This window comes from Sphaerodactylus townsendi, linkage group LG17 (genome assembly GCF_021028975.2).
Source record: "Sphaerodactylus townsendi isolate TG3544 linkage group LG17, MPM_Stown_v2.3, whole genome shotgun sequence".
Lineage (NCBI taxonomy): Eukaryota > Metazoa > Chordata > Lepidosauria > Squamata > Sphaerodactylidae > Sphaerodactylus > Sphaerodactylus townsendi.
In genome coordinates this window covers 17,228,759-17,250,460 of record NC_059441.1, presented here as the reverse complement: position 1 = coordinate 17,250,460, position 21,702 = coordinate 17,228,759, and the positions used below count along the sequence as shown (strand labels likewise).

General features: G+C 46.6%; 1 protein-coding gene across 2 annotated transcripts in view; it reads left to right on the top strand.

The window, feature by feature from the left end:
* SECISBP2L (SECIS binding protein 2 like) overlaps positions 1-16,705 on the top strand; it is a 43,817-nt gene extending 27,112 nt beyond the window's left edge. Inside the window, exons 9-19 of one of the 2 annotated variants that reach the window (XM_048481897.1) lie at positions 808-891; positions 1,573-1,740; positions 2,913-3,054; positions 3,912-4,081; positions 5,078-5,210; positions 7,735-7,897; positions 9,741-9,961; positions 10,511-10,665; positions 11,347-11,563; positions 12,471-14,010; positions 14,154-16,705. In XM_048481897.1, coding sequence (XP_048337854.1) covers positions 808-891; positions 1,573-1,740; positions 2,913-3,054; positions 3,912-4,081; positions 5,078-5,210; positions 7,735-7,897; positions 9,741-9,961; positions 10,511-10,665; positions 11,347-11,563; positions 12,471-13,162 — 2,145 coding nt within the window. In that variant the 3' untranslated portion in view covers positions 13,163-14,010; positions 14,154-16,705. Of the gene's footprint in view, positions 1-807; positions 892-1,572; positions 1,741-2,912; positions 3,055-3,911; positions 4,082-5,077; positions 5,211-7,734; positions 7,898-9,740; positions 9,962-10,510; positions 10,666-11,346; positions 11,564-12,470; positions 14,011-14,153 lie in introns of those variants that run through there. The other variant, XM_048481898.1, reaches the window with a different exon arrangement.
* Positions 16,706-21,702: the final 4,997 nt, after the last annotated feature.

Sequence of the window (21,702 nt, the reverse complement as noted above, 5' to 3'; positions counted from 1 at the left end):
GGATCTGGGAACTTTTACATACAGGCAGTGGCGTACCTATGCAAACTGGAGCCCTGGGCAAAACCTGAGTTTGTAGCCCCCATCTCCTGTTAGCTCCCATTGGAAACAATGGGGGATGGGGGCACTCCCTTTGGGAGTCCATAACTTTGGACTCCCTAAACCAAACTTCACCAAACCTGTGTGATGTTATCAGGAGAGTTTCCTGAAAAATTCCTGAAATTTTGGTGCTGCTAGCAGCTAGCCTAAAACATGCACCCTCTGCAGGCCAAAAACGTAAAAACACTGAAAATACAAAAAATCCCACAAACGAACCTGCAGTTCTTGCGCCCCCCACAAGGGGGTGCTCTGGGCAACTGCCCACTTTGCCCAATGGGAGGAACGCCTCTGCATACAGGTCATGCGCTCCACAAATGAGCTCTGTCTCCTGCTGTTACTCAGTGCCTCGTTGGGATTTTGTCTGATCTCTTCCAGCACAACCGGTCTTTGCTTAAATGTGCTGCATAATAAAAGTGCTCATTTTGAAAGCTTTCAAACTCAACTGTCAGAACGCTTCCTGTGGGTCTCAAACTGTAGGTTTTTAGTGTATCCTTTCCCGTTGATGTTTCTGTCTATCTCCCCTTCTTCCTGCAGCATCGTTTAAATAACCGTCTTGTGATTAGGCTATTAGGGTTTTTTTTTAATCATTCCAGTTTTGCATCTGTTCACCTCTACACTTTGTCCAATCGAATGATGCCTTGCTCCCTGGTAGAGAGGAAGCATTTCAGCTTCTGATCGTGCATTTTAAAACTTCCCTCCCTCTCTGTTTAGGATGAAGAAGAATTTCCAGAATTAAATAGCGATAGTGGAAATTCTAAAAGTGCTAATATGCAGCAGAAACATGCACCAAAAGTGGTAAGTGAAAACACGAGCTAGCTGATTTAAATGAAACAGAATATAGGTTGTTAAAGGACTTTCTTCAATTGCAGAACTTCGACTTTTGCTTGATTAAAAAAAAAAGGTTCTATCTCTTATGCCTGCAAAGATGTGTCAAAGTGCGCAAATGATACCTGCTGAAATCACAAAAGTAAAACAAGGGACTAAAAAAAAAAGCTTTGCAGAGACTAAGATTGGAGTATCTTGCATTGCTCCACCCCACTTCTAAATATTTATGGGTGTCAGTGAACAGAATTCAACTATCCCTTGATGGTTACCTCTCCTCCGCTTCTGTACTGTAAAAAGAATATGTTGATTTTAGTATGCTGCGTTTTAATGGGATGGGGTTATTTTATATAGAGCCAAAAATTAACTAATATTTAATGGATTTTAGCCTTTGGTCTATGTACTCTATTTCTGTTTCGTTGTTCACCGCCCTGAGCCCTTCGGGGGAGGGCGGTATATAAATATAACCAATAAATAAATAATACTGACCTACAGTGTAGGGTTATTGAAGGGCTTAGTGGTGTATATGACGTGCTTTCTCCATGTTGCTATGATTGTGAAGAATTGATCTTTCCTAGTTGAAAGAGTTCAGGAAACAAGATTGAACTGTGGGAAGCCATATTTCTAATGGTGTGATGTTCTCGTTAACCATAGTTGGACGACTTGCCTGAGAATTCCCCAATCAATATTGTGCAGACTCCAATTCCAATCACTACCTCTGTTCCAAAGCGGGCAAAAAGTCAAAAGAAGAAAGCTCTGGCCGCAGCGTTGGCCACAGCTCAGGAGTATTCGGAAATCAGCATGGAGCAGAGGAAACTGCAGGTCTGTTTTCAGCATTGTAACTCTAAGCGGTAACGTTGCCAGTTTGGACCCAGACTAAATTTTACAGCAGAGTCAGCGTGGTGTAGTGGTTAAGAGCAGGTGGATTCTAATCTGGAAATCTGGGTTTGATTCCCCACTCCTCCACCTGAGTGGCAAAGGCTTATCTGGTGAACCAGATGTGTTTCCGCACTCCTACATTCCTGCTGGGTGACCTTGGGCTCCTCACAGTTCTTCGGAACTCTCTCAGCCCTATATCTCCTAAACAACTCTTTTCACACTTTTGCTGGGAAAGTTTGCTGGGAGGGAGGTTTAAATAAGAATATAATCACCTAGGAAAGCCAGGCTCCCCCAGAATGGGCTTTCTCTAGCTAGGGCAGCGGTTCTCAACCTGTGGTTCGTGACCCCTTTGGGGGGTTGAACAACCTTTTCACAAGGGTCTCCTAAGACACTCTGCATCAGTGTTCTCCATCTGTAAAATGGATAAATGCAGAGGTGGGATCCAGCAGGTTCTCACAGGTTCCCGAGAGTAGGTTACTAATTATTTGTGTGTGCCGAGAGGAGGTTACTAATTGGTGATTTTGCCACGTGATTTTTGCCTTAGTTACGCCCCTCCTCTCAGCAGTACTTGGCACTTGGAATCCTTGAAGCAGTTCTAGCCAGGAGGTTACTTTTTTTGGCAAAGCGTGCGTGGCAGCCTGCGCCTGTGTGCATTCGTTTTCCACCCAAGGACCGGCATCAGCTGCATTCATGCCACAGCCCCGCCCCAGGAATGCCCGGCCACGCCCCTGTCGTGCCTCGCCCAGCCCCATTGGCGCTACGCCACAGTTTGAATCCCACCACCATGGGAACCTGTTACTAAAATTTTTGGATCCCACCACTGGATAAATGTTACGATTGGGGGTCACCACAACATGAGGAACTGTATTAAAGGGTTGCAGCATTAGGAAGGTTGAGAACCACTGAGCTAGGGGCCTGCTACCTTCTTCAATAAACACTTCTAATCAAGAATCCAAAATCCATTTATTAATCTAAAAGTCCAAGACCTAACATTTAGATGTCTCACCTTATTATTCTGTTGACTTCCCCAACAAGAAAGGTGGACTATGAATAAGGTGAACGAAATAAATTAGCTCTCCATCTGCTAGAGACCAGCGGAGTCATTTTTATTGTAGGAAGCCGTTTCCAAAGCAGCTGGGAAAAAGAGCAAGACGCCCGTGCAGTTGGACTTGGGCGATATGCTGGCGGCCCTAGAGAAGCAGCAGCAAGCCATGAAAGCACGCCAGATTACCAATACCAGGCCCCTCTCGTACACAGGTGGGTACAGTTTTATTCGGCTCTTCCCCGCTTAAAAGAGACCCTTAAAAGTAAGCTTAAGGCACACATGTCACCATCACATGCCTCTGAAGATGCCAGCCATAGATGCGGGCAAAACATCAGGAGCAAAAATGACTGCACCACAGCCGTAACAGCCAGTCAATGCCGACTGTGAAACCCTTCGACAATACATGAAACTTTAGGCACTTTTTGTGGCAAATCAGCAAGCCCCGCATTTACACAGCACATCCGCGCAATCTGGCACGATCGCTATAGTGCTGTTCTAAGCGGAGTTGCACCGTTTTGAATCTTCAGTGGAGCGCAGTTCCGCCGAGGATAACATGGCAGAACTTGGGTATCTTCTCCCCCCCCCCCCCCCCGCACTGCTGGAATATTTTGCAGCATAGATACCCGTGCATGAAAGAGATGCTGTGCAGTTGTGGCAGATGCCCACTGTGTATGTGAGACGAAAGTTCATGTTTCGGTGTACGTTTGGAGCGGCAGATTTCGTCCCACAGAGCATAGCTTGGAGAAACCAGACAGTGTGCGCTACATAGTTGCCCGTTGGGATAAATAATGCTGTAGACTTTTCGGTCCTGGCATACGTAGCATGTTTCCATTCCAAAATGAACAAATGTGTGTTCTTTCGTAGCAGCTAAGCGCAAGTGCAGCTAAAACAATGCGGAAACAAGCCCATTACATGCTGTAACTTCCTGCCCTTGTTGTCTTTCCTTCATATTCAAGGAAGGAAAATGCTTTTGTTACGAGATCGGATCAGCTGGAAAACCTGAGCACGCGTCTGTTTTTCCTGCAACCGTTATCTCTTACCCCGTTTGCTTTTTCTTTTCTGCGATTAGTTGGCAGCCCGGCTCCTTTTCATGCCAAAGAACCCGCTGACCGAAAATCTTTACCTAAAGGTCAGCCTTCGTTGGGTTGCCTCAATCCGTTGGATTCCACTGCCCCAAAAATGAAACGAGGGAAGGAGAGAGAGCTTTCAAAGTTGAAGCGTCCCACAGCACTTAAAAAGGTAAGCCCCGCTCCTTTTAGGTACGCTTGAGTTCTTTCACAAGGTCTGAACAGCGGACGCTCAAAGCTGAATAGGGGCATAGGGTTCTTGTTTCACTACAGAGGCCAGCTTTCTGCCTCCAGGCATTTCCCCTCTGCTCTAATCAAAGTGATTACAATATGTATTGTGTCCAGGAACGGGGCTGCCTCTCAGCACCCAGTAGCTTTTTCCTGTTCCACCCCTCTCCTTGGCACAGATGCTCACCCAAGGATGCTCCCCACAACCAGCCATCCTGCCCTCAGACTTCCCAGCAGGAGCAGGGACCTCCAGGCAGCCAGAAGCTGGAAGAAACTGCAGAGAAATGGCAGGAGGGCCTGAGCAGCAAGAGCAAGCCTCAGCAGTTCCAAGAGAAAGAGTGGCGATAGCACAGCCCTAGCCGAGCTGCAATCAGCAGTTCTCTGCAGCCATAGAGAATGGGGCGAGGCTGGCACAACCTCAACCAGGCTGCAATCAGGGAGGAGGGCCAGGAAAGCTGACGAGCCAGTCCCAGGCCGGCAGGGCATAACAGACAGCTCATCAGCGGCTAGGAGGCTGGAGCAGAGCGCTCCCAAGGGGGTGGGAACCTCCTAAGACGATAAAAGGGCGGCGGGGAAAGAGGTTAATGTGGTGCAGGGGCTCAGGCTTGCAGGGGTGCTGTTAACTGCCTGACGAAAGTAAAGAGCTCATGAACAGAAGCCAGAGTTGCATCTTGTTTGATCCAGAAGGGTACCAAGCGCCTACCAGGCTAAGATGGCCCACCCTGCAGGGGTGGTCTGCAGAGGGGGCATTCACACATTATATCTTTGTCACTTTTGCAAGCATTCTTTACAACATCCTTCCCACCCAGCTGGGATATAGACACATGAGCCTGGAACCCTTTTTTTCCCCTACAAAGGAAGTTCTCAGTTGCAGAAGTTAGTTATTATTTGTGACTTCCTGACTGAGGGAAAGTGTTTTGTTTTCATTGTCCTTTTGAAGATTATCTTGAAAGAGAGGGAAGAGAAGAAAGGCCGCTCGTCTGTTGATCAAAGCCTTCTGGGCGCTGACGAAGAACAAGAGGTTCCTCTGGATCTGAGTGCCAACCAGTCAGATGATCAGGCGTCTCAAGAAGGTCAGAACCACAAAGATATGCCTGAAATACCCCTCAGAGTTAAAACAAAATGCTTGGAGAGTCATCACTATTGCATGCATTTTCCCCTAACTAACCAAAGCTCAGATTGAGTTGCTGTGTGACTCAGTTTATTGAAGAATGTGGATCAGAACTATTTCCCACCCACCCCTCCCCATGGTTTTTAGACCTTCACAACTTGCGCCTTATTTTCGTTCTAAATCAGGGGTCTACAACCTGCAGCTCTCCAGATGTTCATGGACTACAAATCCCATCAGGGCTGATGGGTCCGTGAACATCTGGAGAGCCGCAGGTTGCAGACTCCTGTTCTAAATTGAAAATGAATCGTGAACTAGATTTCTTCTCCATTTCAGAAACTTCCCTTTGATTCCTGCCATTCGGAAACAGGATTTTAATTTTTTGTTGTCCTGTAGCCCTGTCTAACCTGTTTCCCCGAATATAAGACATCCCCTGAAAATAAGACATAGTAGAGGTTTTGCTGAAGTGCGAAATATAAGGCATCCCCCAAAAGTAAGACGTAGCAAAGTTTTTGTTTGGAAGCATGCCTGACGAACAGAATACAGAAAAACAAGACATTCCCTGAAAATAAGACATAGCACATCTTTGGGAGCAAAAATTAATATAAGACACTGTCTTATTTTCGGGGAAACACGGTAAGATGGGTGACCTTGGCCAGCCGCACACTCTCAGCCTTGACCCTGGCTAGTATCTGGATGGGAGACCTCCAAGGAATACCAGGGTCTTGAGGTGGAAGCAGATGATGGCAAACCACCTCTGAACACAGCAAACCACCTCTGGACTTCTCTTGTCTTGAAAACCCCACCAGGGGTTGCCACAAGTCAGCTGTGCCTTGACGGCAATAAATAAATATTCTATTCTCTGAGTAATACCACTTTTAAGAGTGTGACTATTCGTTGCTGTTGGCAGCAAGGACTAGTGGTTTCTCCAGTGCTTAGAGGCAGCCACCTTCTGCATACCAAAGTGCTGGAGAGGGGGGGACAGCAATAGACCCGCCTGGCAGTTTAAAGCGCGCTGCTCCAGACCGTCTTGTGGTTTTAAAGCGAAGTCTTGTTTGCTTGACTGACCACAGATGGCCCTCTGGATCCAGTCTGTGTACTTGAAAATGGTTAAGCAGGTCATTAATTAACGCAAGCTTAATTGCAGAACACTGGCAGACATAAATGCTTACCTAATAGAAGAGGTGTTCTACGGGATCGAACCAGTGGCCCACTATCCAGTAGTCCACTATTTGTTTCACAAAGAGGAGAGTTAACCAGCCAAGTGTAGAGGGCCAGACCTTCCTCATAGAACTGGTATTCAGAAGCTGGTTTGTTTGTTTGTTTGTTTATCAGATTTAATGTACCACCCCATCCCCAAAGGGCTCTGGGCGCTGTACAACCAATAAAACAATCACATTAAATTACGATCAACAAAACAACATTTTAAAATACCAGTGAAACACAATTAACAACCAGCTCCAACCTCCATCTTAAAATCAGATGATGACTTAAGCAACGGACTCATCGGGCAGTCGGCATAATATGGACAAGCCCCCAAGGTGGAATATGAGGCGCAGGGGACGGCACCTTCAACGGCTGACCTCCCCAAAGGCCCGGCGGAACTGTTCTAGATCCCACAGGTCCCAAATGGCTGTGGGGAGAGTGTTCCACTGTTGCTGTTGGATGTGCAGGTTCCTTTTAGTTATGGCTAAAGAAATATACTTCCCTTTCATCAAAGGGACCGTCTCTCCCCATATTGCCCAGTTAGGACCCTCCGCTCGTCAGAGGAGAACTTACTGGTAATCCCCGGCCTGAAGGATATCCAGTTAGCCTCCACGAGGACCAGGACTTACTCTGTCCTGGCCCCAACCTGGTGGAATAAACTCCCGAGTGAGATCAGGGCCCTGCGGGATTTGAGTCGATTCCGCAGGGCCTGCAAGATAGAGCTGTTCCGCCGAGCTTTTTCAGGAGGCAAGTCGGGTTAATAGTTGTCATCATTGGCCTCCCGTGGGGAATTTGGTTTTTAAGCCGCCATCTTTTATCCTCGGATTTTACTGTATTTTAGAGCCATTATTTATTGCTGGTTTAAATTATATTTATTTTATCTTGTTATACGCCACCCTGAGCCCTTCGGGGAGGGGCGGGGAATGAATGAATGAGTGGGGGGAGGGGGCTGTGTGGTGCTGTGTGGTTTCCGGGCTGTATGGCTGTGTTCTAGCAGCATTCTCTCCTGACGTTTCGCCTGCATCTGTGGCTGGCATCTTCAGAGGATCTTCATCTTCAGAGCATCTTCAGAGATGCCAGCCGCAGATGCAGGCGAAACGTCAAGAGAGAATGCTGCTAGAACACGGCCATACAGCCCGGAAACCACACAGCACCCCAGTGATTCCGGCCGTGAAAGCCTTTGACAATACAATGAATGAATGATCTCCCCCTCTTCTCAGCTATGGCTCCTATGGCAAAGGTGTGTCTCTGTATGTGACCGTTCGTGACGTTCTCTATTGCAGAAACGGGCCTGAGCGTGCCCAGTGACGCTTCGCTCTCTCCAGCCAGCCAGAACTCTCCCTACTGCATGACTCCAGTTTCCCAAGGATCTCCGGCCAGTTCAGGGATCGGAAGTCCAATGGCATCTTCAACAATAACCAAAATTCACAGCAAGCGATTCAGAGAGTAAGAACATCTATTTTTTGAAAGACATGTAGGTTGCTAAAGCTGGTGCAGTGAAACGTTCTTAGTCAGGTTTAAAGGCACCAAAGGAATTAAGTTTAAGCCATCCATTATGCTAGGGATGGTGCAGTTCCACCCCCCATTCCTACATGCGAACTCGGGCAATGCTGACTGTTGTGTGCCACAGATGGGAAAGCAGGTGTGTTTTTATTAAGGTCTCTGCAGAATAAACATCCCTTCCCTCTTTCCGACTCTGTGCTGAAAACTTACATCACAGGTATTGACAAAGGCCAGAATCAACAGGCTGTTGCGGGTTTTCTGGGCTGTGTGGCTTGGTCTGGTAGCAGCTGCAACAGCCAGTTAAATCCAGGAAAACTCACAACAGGCAGTTCCATCCAGCTGGAGTTTGTTGTAAGGATAGATTAGATCAGGGGCCTGCAACCTGCGGCTCTCCAGATGTTCATGGACTACAAATCCCATCAGCCCCTGGATTTGTAGTCCATGAACATCTGGAGAGCCACAGGTTGCAGACTCCTGGATTAGATGGAAGAACCGCCATGCATACTCCTGGAAGGATGGTTGGGGAAATGTAACAGTATTATTATTATGTAGTAGTAGTTAAGTGCAGGAGCACTCTAATCTGGAGAACCGGGTTTGATTCCCCACTCTGCCATTTGCGCTGTGGAGGCTTCTCTGGGGAACCAGATTAGCTTGTGCACTCCAACACATGCCAGCCGGGTGACCTTGGGCTAGTCACAATTATTTGGAGCTCTCTCAGCCCCACCTGCCTCGCAGGGTGTTTGTTGTGAGGGGGGAAGGGAAAGGAGTTTGTAAGCCCCTTTGAATCTCCTTACAGGAGAGAAAGGGGGGGGGGTAATAAATCAAACTCTTCTTCTTATAGGAGAGAAAGGGGAGATATAAATCCAAACTCTTCTATTAAAACAAAAAATCAGCTTTATAGGAGCTATTTCTGTACTGTAAGATACAAGATGGCACAAAGAAGGTTGCTAGCAAATCTGACCCAGGGAGAAAACTTGCATTCAGTTGTGACTTCTCCTCTGCTTCTGTGAACTGTGTGTGCATGTGTTTGATACGTTCTAGAATGTGCTGCTTTCAAATGTCTGGCATTCTCACCCTTTGTCTGGTGGAGTTGGGAAGGTAGAGTTAGCTGAGTGACTTTTTATTCGTTTCGGAGGCATTGAGCCAGCATGGTGTCATGGTTAAGAGCAGGTGGATTCTAATCTGGAGAACCGGGTTTGATTCCCCACTCCTCCACCTGAGTGGCAGAGGCTTACCTGGTGAACCAGATGTGTTTCCACACTCCTACATGCCTGCTGGGTGATCTTGGGCCAGTCACAGTTCTCTCCAAACTCTCTCAGCCCCACCTACCTAACAAGGTGTTTGTTGTTGGTTGGGGGGAGGGAAAGGAGTTTGTAGGCCACCTTGAGTCACCTTACAGAAGAGAAAGGTGGGGTATCAATCCAAGTGTCATGGCACTTAGAGGCTAGCTACTACTGTCATTTAGAGTGGCTGTTTAGTACACTGAATGCATCAGCACTTAAAAACAAACTTTTCATTGCTTTACCGGGCAAAGGTGCAGAGGCGTAGCTCCGGGGGGACGGGGGAGCGACGCACCAGGCACGCACCCCTGTGGGGGTGCGGTGAGGGCGTGGTGGGGCAGGGGCGGAGGATGCACCAGTTCACCGGGCGCTTTGCCTCCTTTCTACGCCTCTGCAAAGGTGGCAAGGTACCTTCTGAGCATTAAACAAAACAGCAACCCAAACCGCTTGGACAGAAGTTGGTAAGAGCAATCAAGCTTAACTGTGTGCTTTTTCTGAACGGGCAGGTACTGTAACCAAGTCCTAAGCAAAGAGATAGACGAGTGCGTGACTCTCCTGTTGCAAGAGCTCGTCAGCTTCCAAGAACGCATTTACCAAAAAGACCCCATGAGAGCGAAGGCCAAGAGGAGGCTCGTGATGGGCCTGCGAGAGGTGACCAAGCACATGAAGCTCAGCAAGATCAAGTGTGTCATCATTTCTCCCAACTGCGAGAAAATCCAGTCGAAAGGTATTGAATTGGCAGCTCGGCCCCTTTCCCTTTTGTGCCTGATCTCAGCACGTTAATAACATGAATTTTAAAATGTGCATGTTTTTAGGTGTATGCTTTGGGTTTTTTTTAAAGGGGGTGTTCACCTTAAAAGATACGACGTGTGAAGTACTTCCTAGTTGGTCCTCTATCATGCAGACTTTTTTTTAACATGACGTCGCTTCTGATTTATGGTGACCCCTGGTGGAGTTTTCAAGGCAAGAGACATTCAGAGGTTGTTTGCCATTGCCTGACTCTGCCTCATTGCCTTGATATTCCATGGTGGTCTCCCCATCCAAATACTTGCTAGGATCAACCCTGCTTAGCTTCTGAGATCTAACGAGATCAGGGTCTTCTGGGGCTTACCCAGATCTGGGCAATATGTGGATTCCGTACACACAATTTCTGTTAAGTGAAATGATTAGCTTGACTCATGTATTCGGGGAGGGGATGTAAAATTTATCCAGCTTTGGTCAGCTGTGAGTGTTTCAAGCTAATCTCCTTTTATTCTGCTCTTTGGCATGCACCCAGGTGGATTGGATGAAGCCCTGTATAACGTAATAGCTATGGCTCGGGAGCAAGAAATCCCTTTCGTCTTTGCCCTTGGGCGTAAAGCACTGGGCCGCTGCGTGAACAAGCTAGTTCCAGTGAGCGTGGTGGGAATCTTCAATTATTCTGGTGCTGAGGTAAGAGTGCTCTATCCCTCATTAATATATTTTTTTGGGGGGGGGTGTCTTTCCGAGTCTCTGTACCAATTGTGGTTGTGATTGAGGACATCTCATTTGATTTAAAAAAATCTGCCCCACCTGACTTCCCAAAAAGGAGGCCACAGCGACTTACAACATGTTTAAAAACAGTCGAACACACAATAGCCGCAGGATAAGCACAGTTCAGACGAAATAACGTGTGATGCTTTGAATTTTTAAAAATAAAAAAAATCTTGCCCCCCAAACAAAGACCCAGTATTTGAAGAATAATAATAATAACTTGGATTTATATCCCCCCCCCTTTTTTTCTCCTGTAAGGAGACTCAATCTCCTTTCCCTTCCTGCCCCCCCTCCACAACAAACACCCTGTGAGGAGGGAGGGGCTGAAAGAGCTCCGAAGAACTGTGACTAGCCCAAGGTCACCACTCAGAGTCCTTCGGGGGTAGAGCGGTATACCAAATCAAATAAATAATAATAATGTGTTGGTGTGCATAAGCTAATCTGGTTCACCAGATAAGCCTCCACAGCTCAAGTGGCAAAGCAGGGGATCAAACCCAGTTCTCCAGATTAGACTGCACCTGCTCTTAACCACTACACCACGCTGGGGAGGGGATGTTTTGAGTAGTACTTGATCACATCACGGATCCCTTTCTCTTTCAGAACCTCTTCAATAAACTGGTGTCGCTGACGGAAGAGGCCCGGCAGGCCTACCGAGACATGGTTTCAGCCATGGAGCAAGAGCAAGAAGAGGCCTTGAAGAACATCAAAAAAGTGCCCCACCACATGGGCCATTCGCGGAACCCTTCGGCAGCCAGCGCCATTTCGTTCTGCAGCGTTATTTCCGAGCCCATCTCGGAGGTGAACGAAAAGGAGTACGGTGAGCCTGTTTGGAAACGGAAGTTGTTGTTTTTCTCCCCCCCAGCCGTGTCATTCTGCTCAGGCAACTCTTTCATATGCTGCATAACCTTCCTGTCTGATGACGGAGGAAAGGGGTAAGGTTCGGGGCTGGTGTTGAGGGCTGGCATCCTTGATTCCCCACCCAAGCCCTTGCCGCAGCAGGGGGCCTTCTGCCAACCCCTGGAGCCACCTGGCCCTGCTGCCTCTCCTCACTGCCTGTTTGCAGGGAAGAGCCAGCGTGGTGTAGTGGTTAAGAGCAGGTGGATTCTAATCTGGAGAACCGGGTTTGATTCCCCACTCTTCCACCTGAGTGACAGAGGCTTATCTGGTGAACCAGATGTGTTTCCACACTCCTACATTCCTGCTAGGTGGCCTTGGGCCAGTCACAGTTTTCTCAGGACTCTCTCATCCTCACCTACCTCACCAGGTGTCTGTGGTGGGGTGAGGAAAGGAAAGGAGCTTGTAAGCCACCTTGAATCTCCTTACAGGAGAGAAAGGTAAAGTGTAAATCCAAACTACTTCTTCTTCTGCTGCTGCTTCTGCTTCTGCTTCTTCTGCTTCCTCTTCTCCTTCTTCTCCTTCTCCTTCTTCTTCTCCTCCTCCTTCTTTTTCTCCTCCTCCTCCTCCTCCTCCTCTTTGAAAGAACAGCCAGCAAGAAGGAGAGCAGCTGTTGCCAGGCTCCTCTCGGTGGCCTCATGAATTGGCGGAAGTGGGGAATAAGTGAGAGGTAGTGGGCAGGAGAGAGAACACTGTAGGTCTCTTGCTGAAGCACCCCCCCGCAAAAAACCCCCCATGACATTGATCTAAGGTTTCGTCATCATTTACGCGTGTATGTGTTTGAAAACCTCTTTAAAACGTCAACCTGCCTCCCATTTTGATCCCGGCAGAAACCAATTGGAGGAACATGGTGGAAACATCTGACGGTCTGGAAGCCCCTGAGAATGAAAGAGGAGCCTGTTGTAAGGTCGCCGCTCCAGAAGAACCTGTCAACCCTAAGGCGGGGGCAACGGCGACAATGAGTTCCACCACGGCGACGGCTGCTAATAAACAGCTCCTCCTAGCCACGGCTGGGATCGCTTCGGTGGTGATTCACGGGAAAGGGCAAAGTGGGAAAGAAGAAGCGAAGCCGGACGATCTGGAATGGGCCTCTCAGCAGAGCACAGACACGGGGTCCTTGGACGGCAGCTGCAGGGATATTTTGAACTCCTCCATGACCAGCACGACCAGTACGCTTGTCCCAGGAATGCTGGAGGAAGAGGAGGATGAAGAAGAGGAGGACGAAGACGACTATGCTCACCAACCCATCCCTGAGGAAGTCCAGCTCAACAGCAGGATTGAATCTTGGGTCTCCGAGACCCAGCGGACTATGGAGACCCTCCAGTTGGGAAAGAGCCTCAGTAGCGCCGAGGATAACACGGAGCAAAGCGAGGAGGAAGAGCTAGAAACCCCCGAGCAGGTCGATCCGGTCGCCGACAGCGAAGAGTGGATGGCGGACAAGCAGGCGTGTAAATCTCAGCAGAAGATTCCCGCCTGCGGGCCTGTAGATACCAAGTGTACAGACTCTAACTATATACCATAAATGCAATCGCAAACTCAGGAAACTTTCATATTTAAAAAAAACACATAACTGTTGTAAGGATTTGCAGCCATGGCTTTTGCGTGCGTCATCTCGGCATTTTGCACTCTTGTCGTGTTAATAAGTATATTTAATTCACAACATAAATATTTTTTGTAGCTCTCGGTTACTTTTTCCATTACGAAGCTAGTGCGTGTGTGTGTGTGAGGAATATCCCTGTGTCTCCCGGAAAAGATGATGTGTGTGGAAACTGTCACTAGGTTAAACATTTAGCTGTGTTTTTGGGGGCTCAAGAATGACCATTATGCAAAATTCTCAGACTGTAACTTTTCTGAAACCTGACGACAGCGACCAATATTTGCTTTGTCGTTTGTATCTCACCCTGAAAGTGTTTTGCCCTGTATCGTAATGTACCAGAACTGAGAACAGAAACAACGCATTGGCAAAGGCTTTAGGTATGTTCGTTCGCAGCCTGATCTGGTTTACAGCGCAGCTAGAAAAAACGACTGCTAATGTGTCTCCACCACACTCCAGAAATTTTCACTAGCCTTCCAGGATGCGTATGTGTTTGAGGGACACTGCTCTTGAGATCTTCGTTCCGACCTGCTTAAAACCTGTTTGGCACGGCATTCTGGGAAAGATGCCGACTCCTTTTAACATTGTCACTGTGTCTGCGAGGACCGTCAAGGGGACCGATTGCTACGGCAGCATTTTTTTACCTTTGCGTTTTTTTGACCCGTATCCCAGCTCTTTACTTATCTCAGGAATGTGAATACATTTTCATAAATTGTATGTAACTATGAAAAACAAAAAACCCACCCAAGTTGAAGAATTGGACTCTTCACCAGATGGTGAGCTAGATCCATGGTGGCGAACCTTTGGCACTCCAGATGTTATGGACTGCAATTCCCATCAGCCCCTTCCAGCATGGCCAATTGGCCATGCTGGCAGGGGCTGATGGGAATTGCAGTCCATAACATCTGGAGTGCCAAAGGTTCGCCACCACTGAGCTAGATGCTGTGGCTAGGTTTAGTAGTGGGGGATTTGTCTTTAGCAGGCGTCAAGCCTCACCGCGTCTTGCCTTGGGTTAGTTTGTGAGAGTTTTTTGGATCTTAAGAGTACAAACTCTCCTGTTGCGTAGCATTGGGCAGCGCGGAGAAACAGATCTTCAAAACCATAAGAGAGAAACGTGATTCACCAAGGGGGGTGGGGGGTGGAATTGATTCATTTTGAAAGAAAACGTTTCGGGCATCTTTACGCTGCTCTTAGTATTAACTTGCTGAAAATAGAGAACAAAAATCTAGCTTTTGCATGCTTTTGAGTTTTCCAACTTTGCTCTGTACTGAGCGTCAGTGAAAGTACCCCTGGTAAGCTGCATGCATTTTAATGGTGAATGTAGGGTTTTTGTCTTTTAGTTTATGAGTAGTGCAAAAACCACACACTTTATGAAGTGTGGAACTTCCAGCGAGAAAAATATATGTGTGTATATATATATATTTCGCACTTAGTACCTGTTCACATAATCATTTGAGACCAACGGTTTTAAGCATTTTCGAAACTAGCTTTTTTATATACATTTTGCAGGGGAAAGCCCAGAACCGGTGTCTTAAAAGTGAATACTGTCACAAAACGTGGGGAATATAGCAGTAAAAAAAACCAAAAAAAACCCCCAAAACCAGTGTGTGAGGTAGTTCCTGGGCACGTGTTAAACAGGAGGAAGTCTTGAGTTCTCAAATGACTGCGTGCATCCTGGCTGGGTAATCGCAGACTGGCGTCTCCCCCCGCCCATTCCTTTTTTGGGAACTAGCAACTCAAACACCTGTTTCTTGTGGCTCTTAAAGCAACAGTCTGAGCGTAGATTGCGTTAAGATGCTCAGCTGCTACGTAAAAGGAAAGAATTGCATATCCAGCATTGATTATCGACCAACATAGAGTTCCAAGTTTGGTAAAGGAAGCCTGTTGCCTCACAGTTTGTTAGTAGGAACCCCCACCGCCACCCCCTCCAATTGCAGCAAATCTCTTTTGGGGCAAACAGGGCATCGATCAACAAAGCTATCCTCCCTTCCGGTAAGTGGCCACAATGCCCCAGTTGGGAATAAATGCGATTTTATGCATGCGCGCGCTCGGAGAATGTTCATTTCTATTCCACATTAGGAAAGCTTTTCCAATTTTTGTGCAGTGAGAGGTGTGTGTGTATATATGTATCTGTATTGTCTCCTCTAAATGATGTCCACGTTCCATTTCTTCCGTTAGCTTTAAACGCCAAGGTAGTTTTGAGTGTTACCTATTATGATTTCTATATTGGCACGGACAGTTAAGCTCTTGTACACTGAAGGAAGGCTTGTTTCCGCTATCGTATGTGGGTACAATTTTTAGATTCGGCAAATATTTACTCCTTTTAAATACCCTGTTAAGTGAACTTTTATGAAAAGTAGCATTGGAAGTAAGGGGCTGTAGGAGAAAGATGGCGACACGTCAGATGGTCATTAAAGCGAACTGTTTGAGATGATTGGTTAGAAAAGTATTTGTAAACCTCTAGATTTTGTACAGCAATCTTTCCGTGGAAAGCAGAAACACGCAGAGGGCCTGAAGCACAGAGCCTTGGGTAGTCACGCAAGAGGTTGGCATCTGTAGGCTATCTGTAGGCTATTAAAAATCACAGTGTGTGTTCAAGATTCCCAACAAAACCCTGGAATCTGTTTCCTTCCCTGTCCCCTTTTTAAAAATTTTAGACAGTGTATTTAACAGGTTCAAATCTTGATCAGCGACTTCTTGTATCTGACCACTTTTTTAAAAAAGGAAAAGAGGATAACCTCTGGTTTAACGCACTCGTCAGAATTCTGAAAGTGACACACGGGTGAAAACTTACGATGTTCTTGGGGGGAGGGGGGGAGGGCTAGATATGCACAGTGTTGTTGGGTCCAGTTCTTTAACTGGACAGTTGTTCAATTTTAGTAGCATGTGGGCAAAAAAAGTATTGTTGGAAAAGCTGCTGTTTGCTGGAGTTGTCACAGTGTTTGGGGTTTTTTTTTTTTTTTAAAAACTTTTGAAGTTGTGCCAACTAATCAAGATATTCAGTCAACCAGATTTTAATCACTAATTCAGTATGTAACCTTTGTTAAAGTAACTGGCGTACCTGGAAATTGTGCAGCTTTCTTCCCAGTCTTAACACACAGAAATAGTAAGAAAACACCGATTTAAATCAAATTAACAGGTTTTTTTTTTAAAAAAAGGGTCAGCAGAAATGGCACAGCCCAATTAATGTTCATGGGTGGTTAGTGTATCTCTTTTTTTCTTTTTAAAGAAAGGCTGTAATAAAGTAACATCTGTTAATCTTTGATACCTTTGTTTGTAGTAACAAAACTTAGACTTAAACTAGAAAATCATTACCAATTGTACCATAAAGAGGTTGCCTGTCTCCTTTTACTTTTATGAAGGATAATTGTTCTATCGTACTTTTTGGGGGCGGGGGAGTAATAACGGCTTTTTGCACTATGTAAATACTAGTGGGGGTTCTTCCATAATGAATAAAACAATTATTTAAGAGACATAGTGTGGTGGTGCTTTCTTCAGTATTTCTTCAGACCATAGAGCAATTCCTGACCAGCTTTCTGAAATACCAGGTGGGCCCATGGGTGTACCGCTCAGGGGGACATATGGGGTCAAATGTCCCTGGGCTGCGGCCATTTAGTCACGTGGGGGGGGGGTGGAAAATCATCTCCCACCCCTCCTCCTTCCCCTTTGGGTCCTGGTGAAAAAAAAAATTGGTTGTGGTGGGGGAGGATGGTTGCCCGTGGGGGGGTGGGGGGCTACATTTTTCCTAGGGCCTTTCCCCACTTATTTAAGCCCCGCTTCTACTTGAGGAGAGGGCTGATCCCCTCTCGGCACTCCCATGACAGGGGCAGCGCATTAAAGAGCCGCCCGACACCACTGCAGCTGTTCGAGCACGCTGCATCCCAGGCACTCTTGCAAAGGGCTTTGATGACCCCACGCAGAGCTGGTCGCGGGGATGCCCGGCGCTGCTACTCGGGATGCCACACACTGAGAGCAGCGACGCATAGGGGGGGATCAGGGTGAGTGGGAACGCCCTAGATACAATTTCCAGGTGGGCATTATAGCCGCTAGCCGTTCGTGCAGATTATTGTCAGAGGAACAGCTAAGTGAAGTCTGTTGAAGTGTGGAATGATAGTTTTTAGCTGTGATGTTCTTCAGTGGCCTCCTTTAAACACTCAAGCTTCTGCTGAAGGGCTCAGTCACCAAGTGAAACGAAGCTGCGTGTCTGAGCGAGCTCGTTGAAATGTATCCAATCTAGAAGTAGAATTTAATAGTTAATATTTAGCCTGATCTTTGTTTCCCCAGTACAGTGGTGGCGAACCTGTGGCACGGGTGCCAGAGGTGGCACTCAGAGCTCTCTCTGTGGGCACATACAGAGTTGCCCCTCCACACACAAACACATCTAGGCTGGCCTGGGCCTCTGGACTCAATTATTAGCATTAAACCTAAGACCTAGTTTTGAGGAAGCAGTGTAGGTGACCCTGATAAGCCCTGTTAAACCCCACTGATTTTCAATGCGAAAAACTAAAGCGTGATCCTTTACCTGGGAGCAAGCTCGGTTGCTGGCAATGGGGCTTGCTTCTGAGTAAAACCCCAATGTGATTCACCCGTTGAAGAGTTGCACTGTTGCTTACTCCCCGTAGGTAGCGACGCCTCTTGGAGCCAACCGTTTTTTCTAAACTGAAACCTCAGTATTCAGGTTAAATTGCCATGTTGGCACTTTGCGATAAATAAGTGGGTTTTGGGTTGCAATTTGGGCACTCGGTCTCAAAAAGGTTCACCATCACTGAGCTAGGTGTACTACTGGAAGTGCCAAATTGGAACTGGAATCCGTTAGCTGTCCAACGAAGCTTACTCCCGAGTAACGCACGCTTTGGAGCCAACTCTTTTTTTCTAAGCTAAAACCTCAGTATTCAGGTTAAATTGCAGTGTTGGCACTTTGCGATAAATTAAGTGGGTTTTGGGTTGTAATTTGGGCACTCGGTTTCAAAAAGGTTCGCCATCCCTGTCCTAGTACAAACACTTTTTCTGGTTGAAGGTAAGAACGTGGGGTATCTGGCTCACACATGCGTATGGTTACAGGAAGCACTACTCATGCAAGAAAGAATCTCAGTAAGTATTAATAAGCACCTTTTTCAAAGTTTCCATCTAAGATGGAAACTTTTAAAAAGATGCCCATTGTTAATCCTTAGCTGAGATTCTTTCTTGCATGATTGAGCAGATAGAGCTTCCTGTCACTATTTTTATCAGAGCGCTGTTCCTGTTTCAGACTGTTAAAGCAGATGAACGTTATCTATCTGGCTGTCTCCTAGTCTTCTGAGGAATATTGAGCAATGTTCACAAAATCAGCTGTTCACATAAAGGTAGTTTCGATCACATTCAAAGTGTCGGTGTTCACCTTGAAGGCTGTGAGCGGTCTTGGACCTGCATACCTACGGGACCGCCTCTTCCCGTATTGCCCCATTAGATCCCTCCATTCATCGGAGGAAAACTTACTGGAGACCCCTGGCCCGAAGGTTGTCCGTCTGGCTTCCACAAGGCCCAGGGTTTCTCAGCCCTGGTGCAATAACCTCCCCAGTGAGATCAGGGCCCTGCGGGGCCTTGAATGAGTTCCGCAGGGCCTGTAAAATGGAGCTTTTCCACCAGGCATTTCCATCTAGCCAGCCGGCCTGACCAGTGCTATCATTGGCCTCAGTGGTGGGATCCAAAAATTTTAGTAAGAGGTTCCTGTGGTGGTGGGATTCAAACAGTGGCGTAGCGCCAATGGGGCTGGGCGGGGCACGATGGGGGTGTGGCCGGGCATTCCAGGGGAGGGGAATTAATAATTTCTCTGTTACTGTAAAAAACTCTGACTGTAAAAAAAAAGTTCCTAATTTCCAGCTGGTATCTTTCTGTCCGTAATTTAAACTCATTATAGCAAGTCCTATCATCTACTGCCAACAGAAACAACTACTTCTCCTCTAATGGACTGCCTGTCAAATACTTAATACTTTCAAATACTTAATTTTGTTTCTAGAAATCAAAAGAAGGATACTTTCCTTAAACCAGGAACTTTACCATATTTCTAAAACATGTTTTTTAAAACAGCCCAATGGGGAGAATTATCCCGTTTTCTACCTTTCACAACCAGCCATTATAGGAAACAACAGGGCTTTATGATTTTTGGACCTAATGGAATTTCTAACGGAAAAGCAGACCCAATTAGTAACCCCCTCTCGGCACACACAAATAATTAGTAACCCACTCTCGGGAACTGGTGAGAACCTGCTGGATCCCACCTCTGATTGGCCTCCATGGGTGCAGTGAGGGGGGCGGGATTTTTCACCATCTATGCTGTTTTAAATACTGTACTGTTGGTTATTTTATTATTGTACTTAGATTCTGTGTTGTTGTCGCCCTGAGCTCTGTTGGGGAGGGCGGGACATAAATAAAAATATATACATTAAAAAATGCTTATTTCAGGGCTACATATATGTTGGTATGATGAACAGCATAAAGAGGGTCCATGGTAAAGCGGAGTTCTATTCATTTCAGATCTCCAAATGTGTGTACCAGTTCCCTGCTAGGTTGGCGTTCCAATTAAATACCCTTTTTGCTGAGTGTTAATCGATGCCAGCATCAAAAGTTGGTTTGTATATGGAGTTAGAGCAGAGATCTCACTCGAGCATTGTGACCAGTACTGACGGACTTGGGCCTTTTCTCACCTTGCTACCTGGATGAGGAGGATGATTTACTTGTAAACCACTCTCCCCGTCAGACCGACTCAGAGCGGTGAACATCAATAAGTTATTTACAATATATATAGAAAAATATGTGAATGTAAAAATAAAGATAAACATAGATTTATTATTTATAGGCATATTGGATTATACAATAATAGAACAAAGAAAAAGAAAGCTATTCAAACTCATGATCAGAGCAGCCCACGCAGTAATGGCATTGGGGTGGAAGGACAAAAAAATCTGTACAATGCAGAAATGGTTGGAATATATATGGGAGCAAATACAATTAGAAATTTTTGACATAATGTCAAGAAACCAAATATGGTAAGAAAAACAAAAAGACATGAAGTGGATCTGGATGGAATTCAAAGACTGGTTAAACGAAATTGGAATTACAGAAGAAAAATGGACAAGAAGATTGAAAAGAATGGACTTGCAGAAGAGGGGGGAGGGAGAAAAAAGGGGTAAAAGGATATGGAGGATGAAATGTAAGATGTACAATATAAATTTGTAACAATCCAAAATATCAATTAAAAAAAACATCAATAAGTTATTTCATTCAAATAAAAAAAAAATACAACAGCATAAATTCTCATACAATGCCACCCGCAAAGGCTGGGAGAAGGCAGTATGTGTGAAAAGGGGTTGAGTGGAATCCCAAGATTGTGCCTAAGCCCCATATTACAAACCAGGCTTAGTGGTTAAAAGTGTTTGCCTCAGCAAGACTCGAGTTCGAATCCTCCCTCCGCATCGGAACCCCTAGGGCCGTGGTGGCGAACCTTAGGCACTCCAGATGTTATGGACTACAATTCCCATCAGCCCCTGCCAGCGTGGCCAATTGTAGGGGCTGATGGGAATTGTGGTCCATAACATCTGGAGTGCCAAAGGTTCGCCACCACTGCCCTAGGGTGACCTCTGACCCTTGGTGCCCACTCTTGTGATCTCCCTCGCAAGGTAGTTTGAAGGATAAAATGGAGGCAAAACGCTCTGAGGGTGAGGTAAAAATGTAATAAGTACACTGTGCCTGAGGGGAGACAAAAACCAGCAAGAGGGAAAACATGCCCTCCATGAAGGAACCTGCTCGCCATAGAGCAGTGATGGCGAACCTTTTCGAGGCCAAGTGCCCAAATTGCAACCCAAAACCCACTTATCTATCGCAAAGTGCCAACACGGCAATTTAACCTGAATATTGAGGTTTTAGTTTAGAAAAAACAGTTGGCTCCGAGGTGTGCGTTACTCGGGAGTAAGCTTGGTGGTAGTCGGTGGCTTTGCTTTGAAGCAACCGTGCAACTCTTCCAACGGGTGAATCACAACCCTAGGAGGGTTTACTCAGAAGCAAGCCCCATTGCCAGCAACCGAAGCTTACACCCAGGTAAAGGATTGCACTTTAGTTCTTCAATGAAAATCAGTGGGGCTTAACAGCACTTAACAGGGTTACCTACACTGTTTCCCCAAAACTAGGTCTTAGGTTTAATGCTAATAATCGAGCCCAGCGCCCAGGCCAGCCTAGATGTGTGCATGGGGTGGGGGGGGGGGGGAGAAGGGCGATTTCCCCCCACATTACAAACTCTGTTTGCGTGTGCCCACAGAGGGCTCTGAGTGCCACCTCTGTGGCACTCGTGCCATAGGTTCGCCACCATAGGTTCGCTTTTTAAAATACACCACCAGAAGGAGCTAGATGTATGCTTGACAGAATTACGACATTAAATCCATATGGGGTTTGGGGAGGGGGAGAAAGACATGCCAAGCCCCCCCCCCCAACCCCCA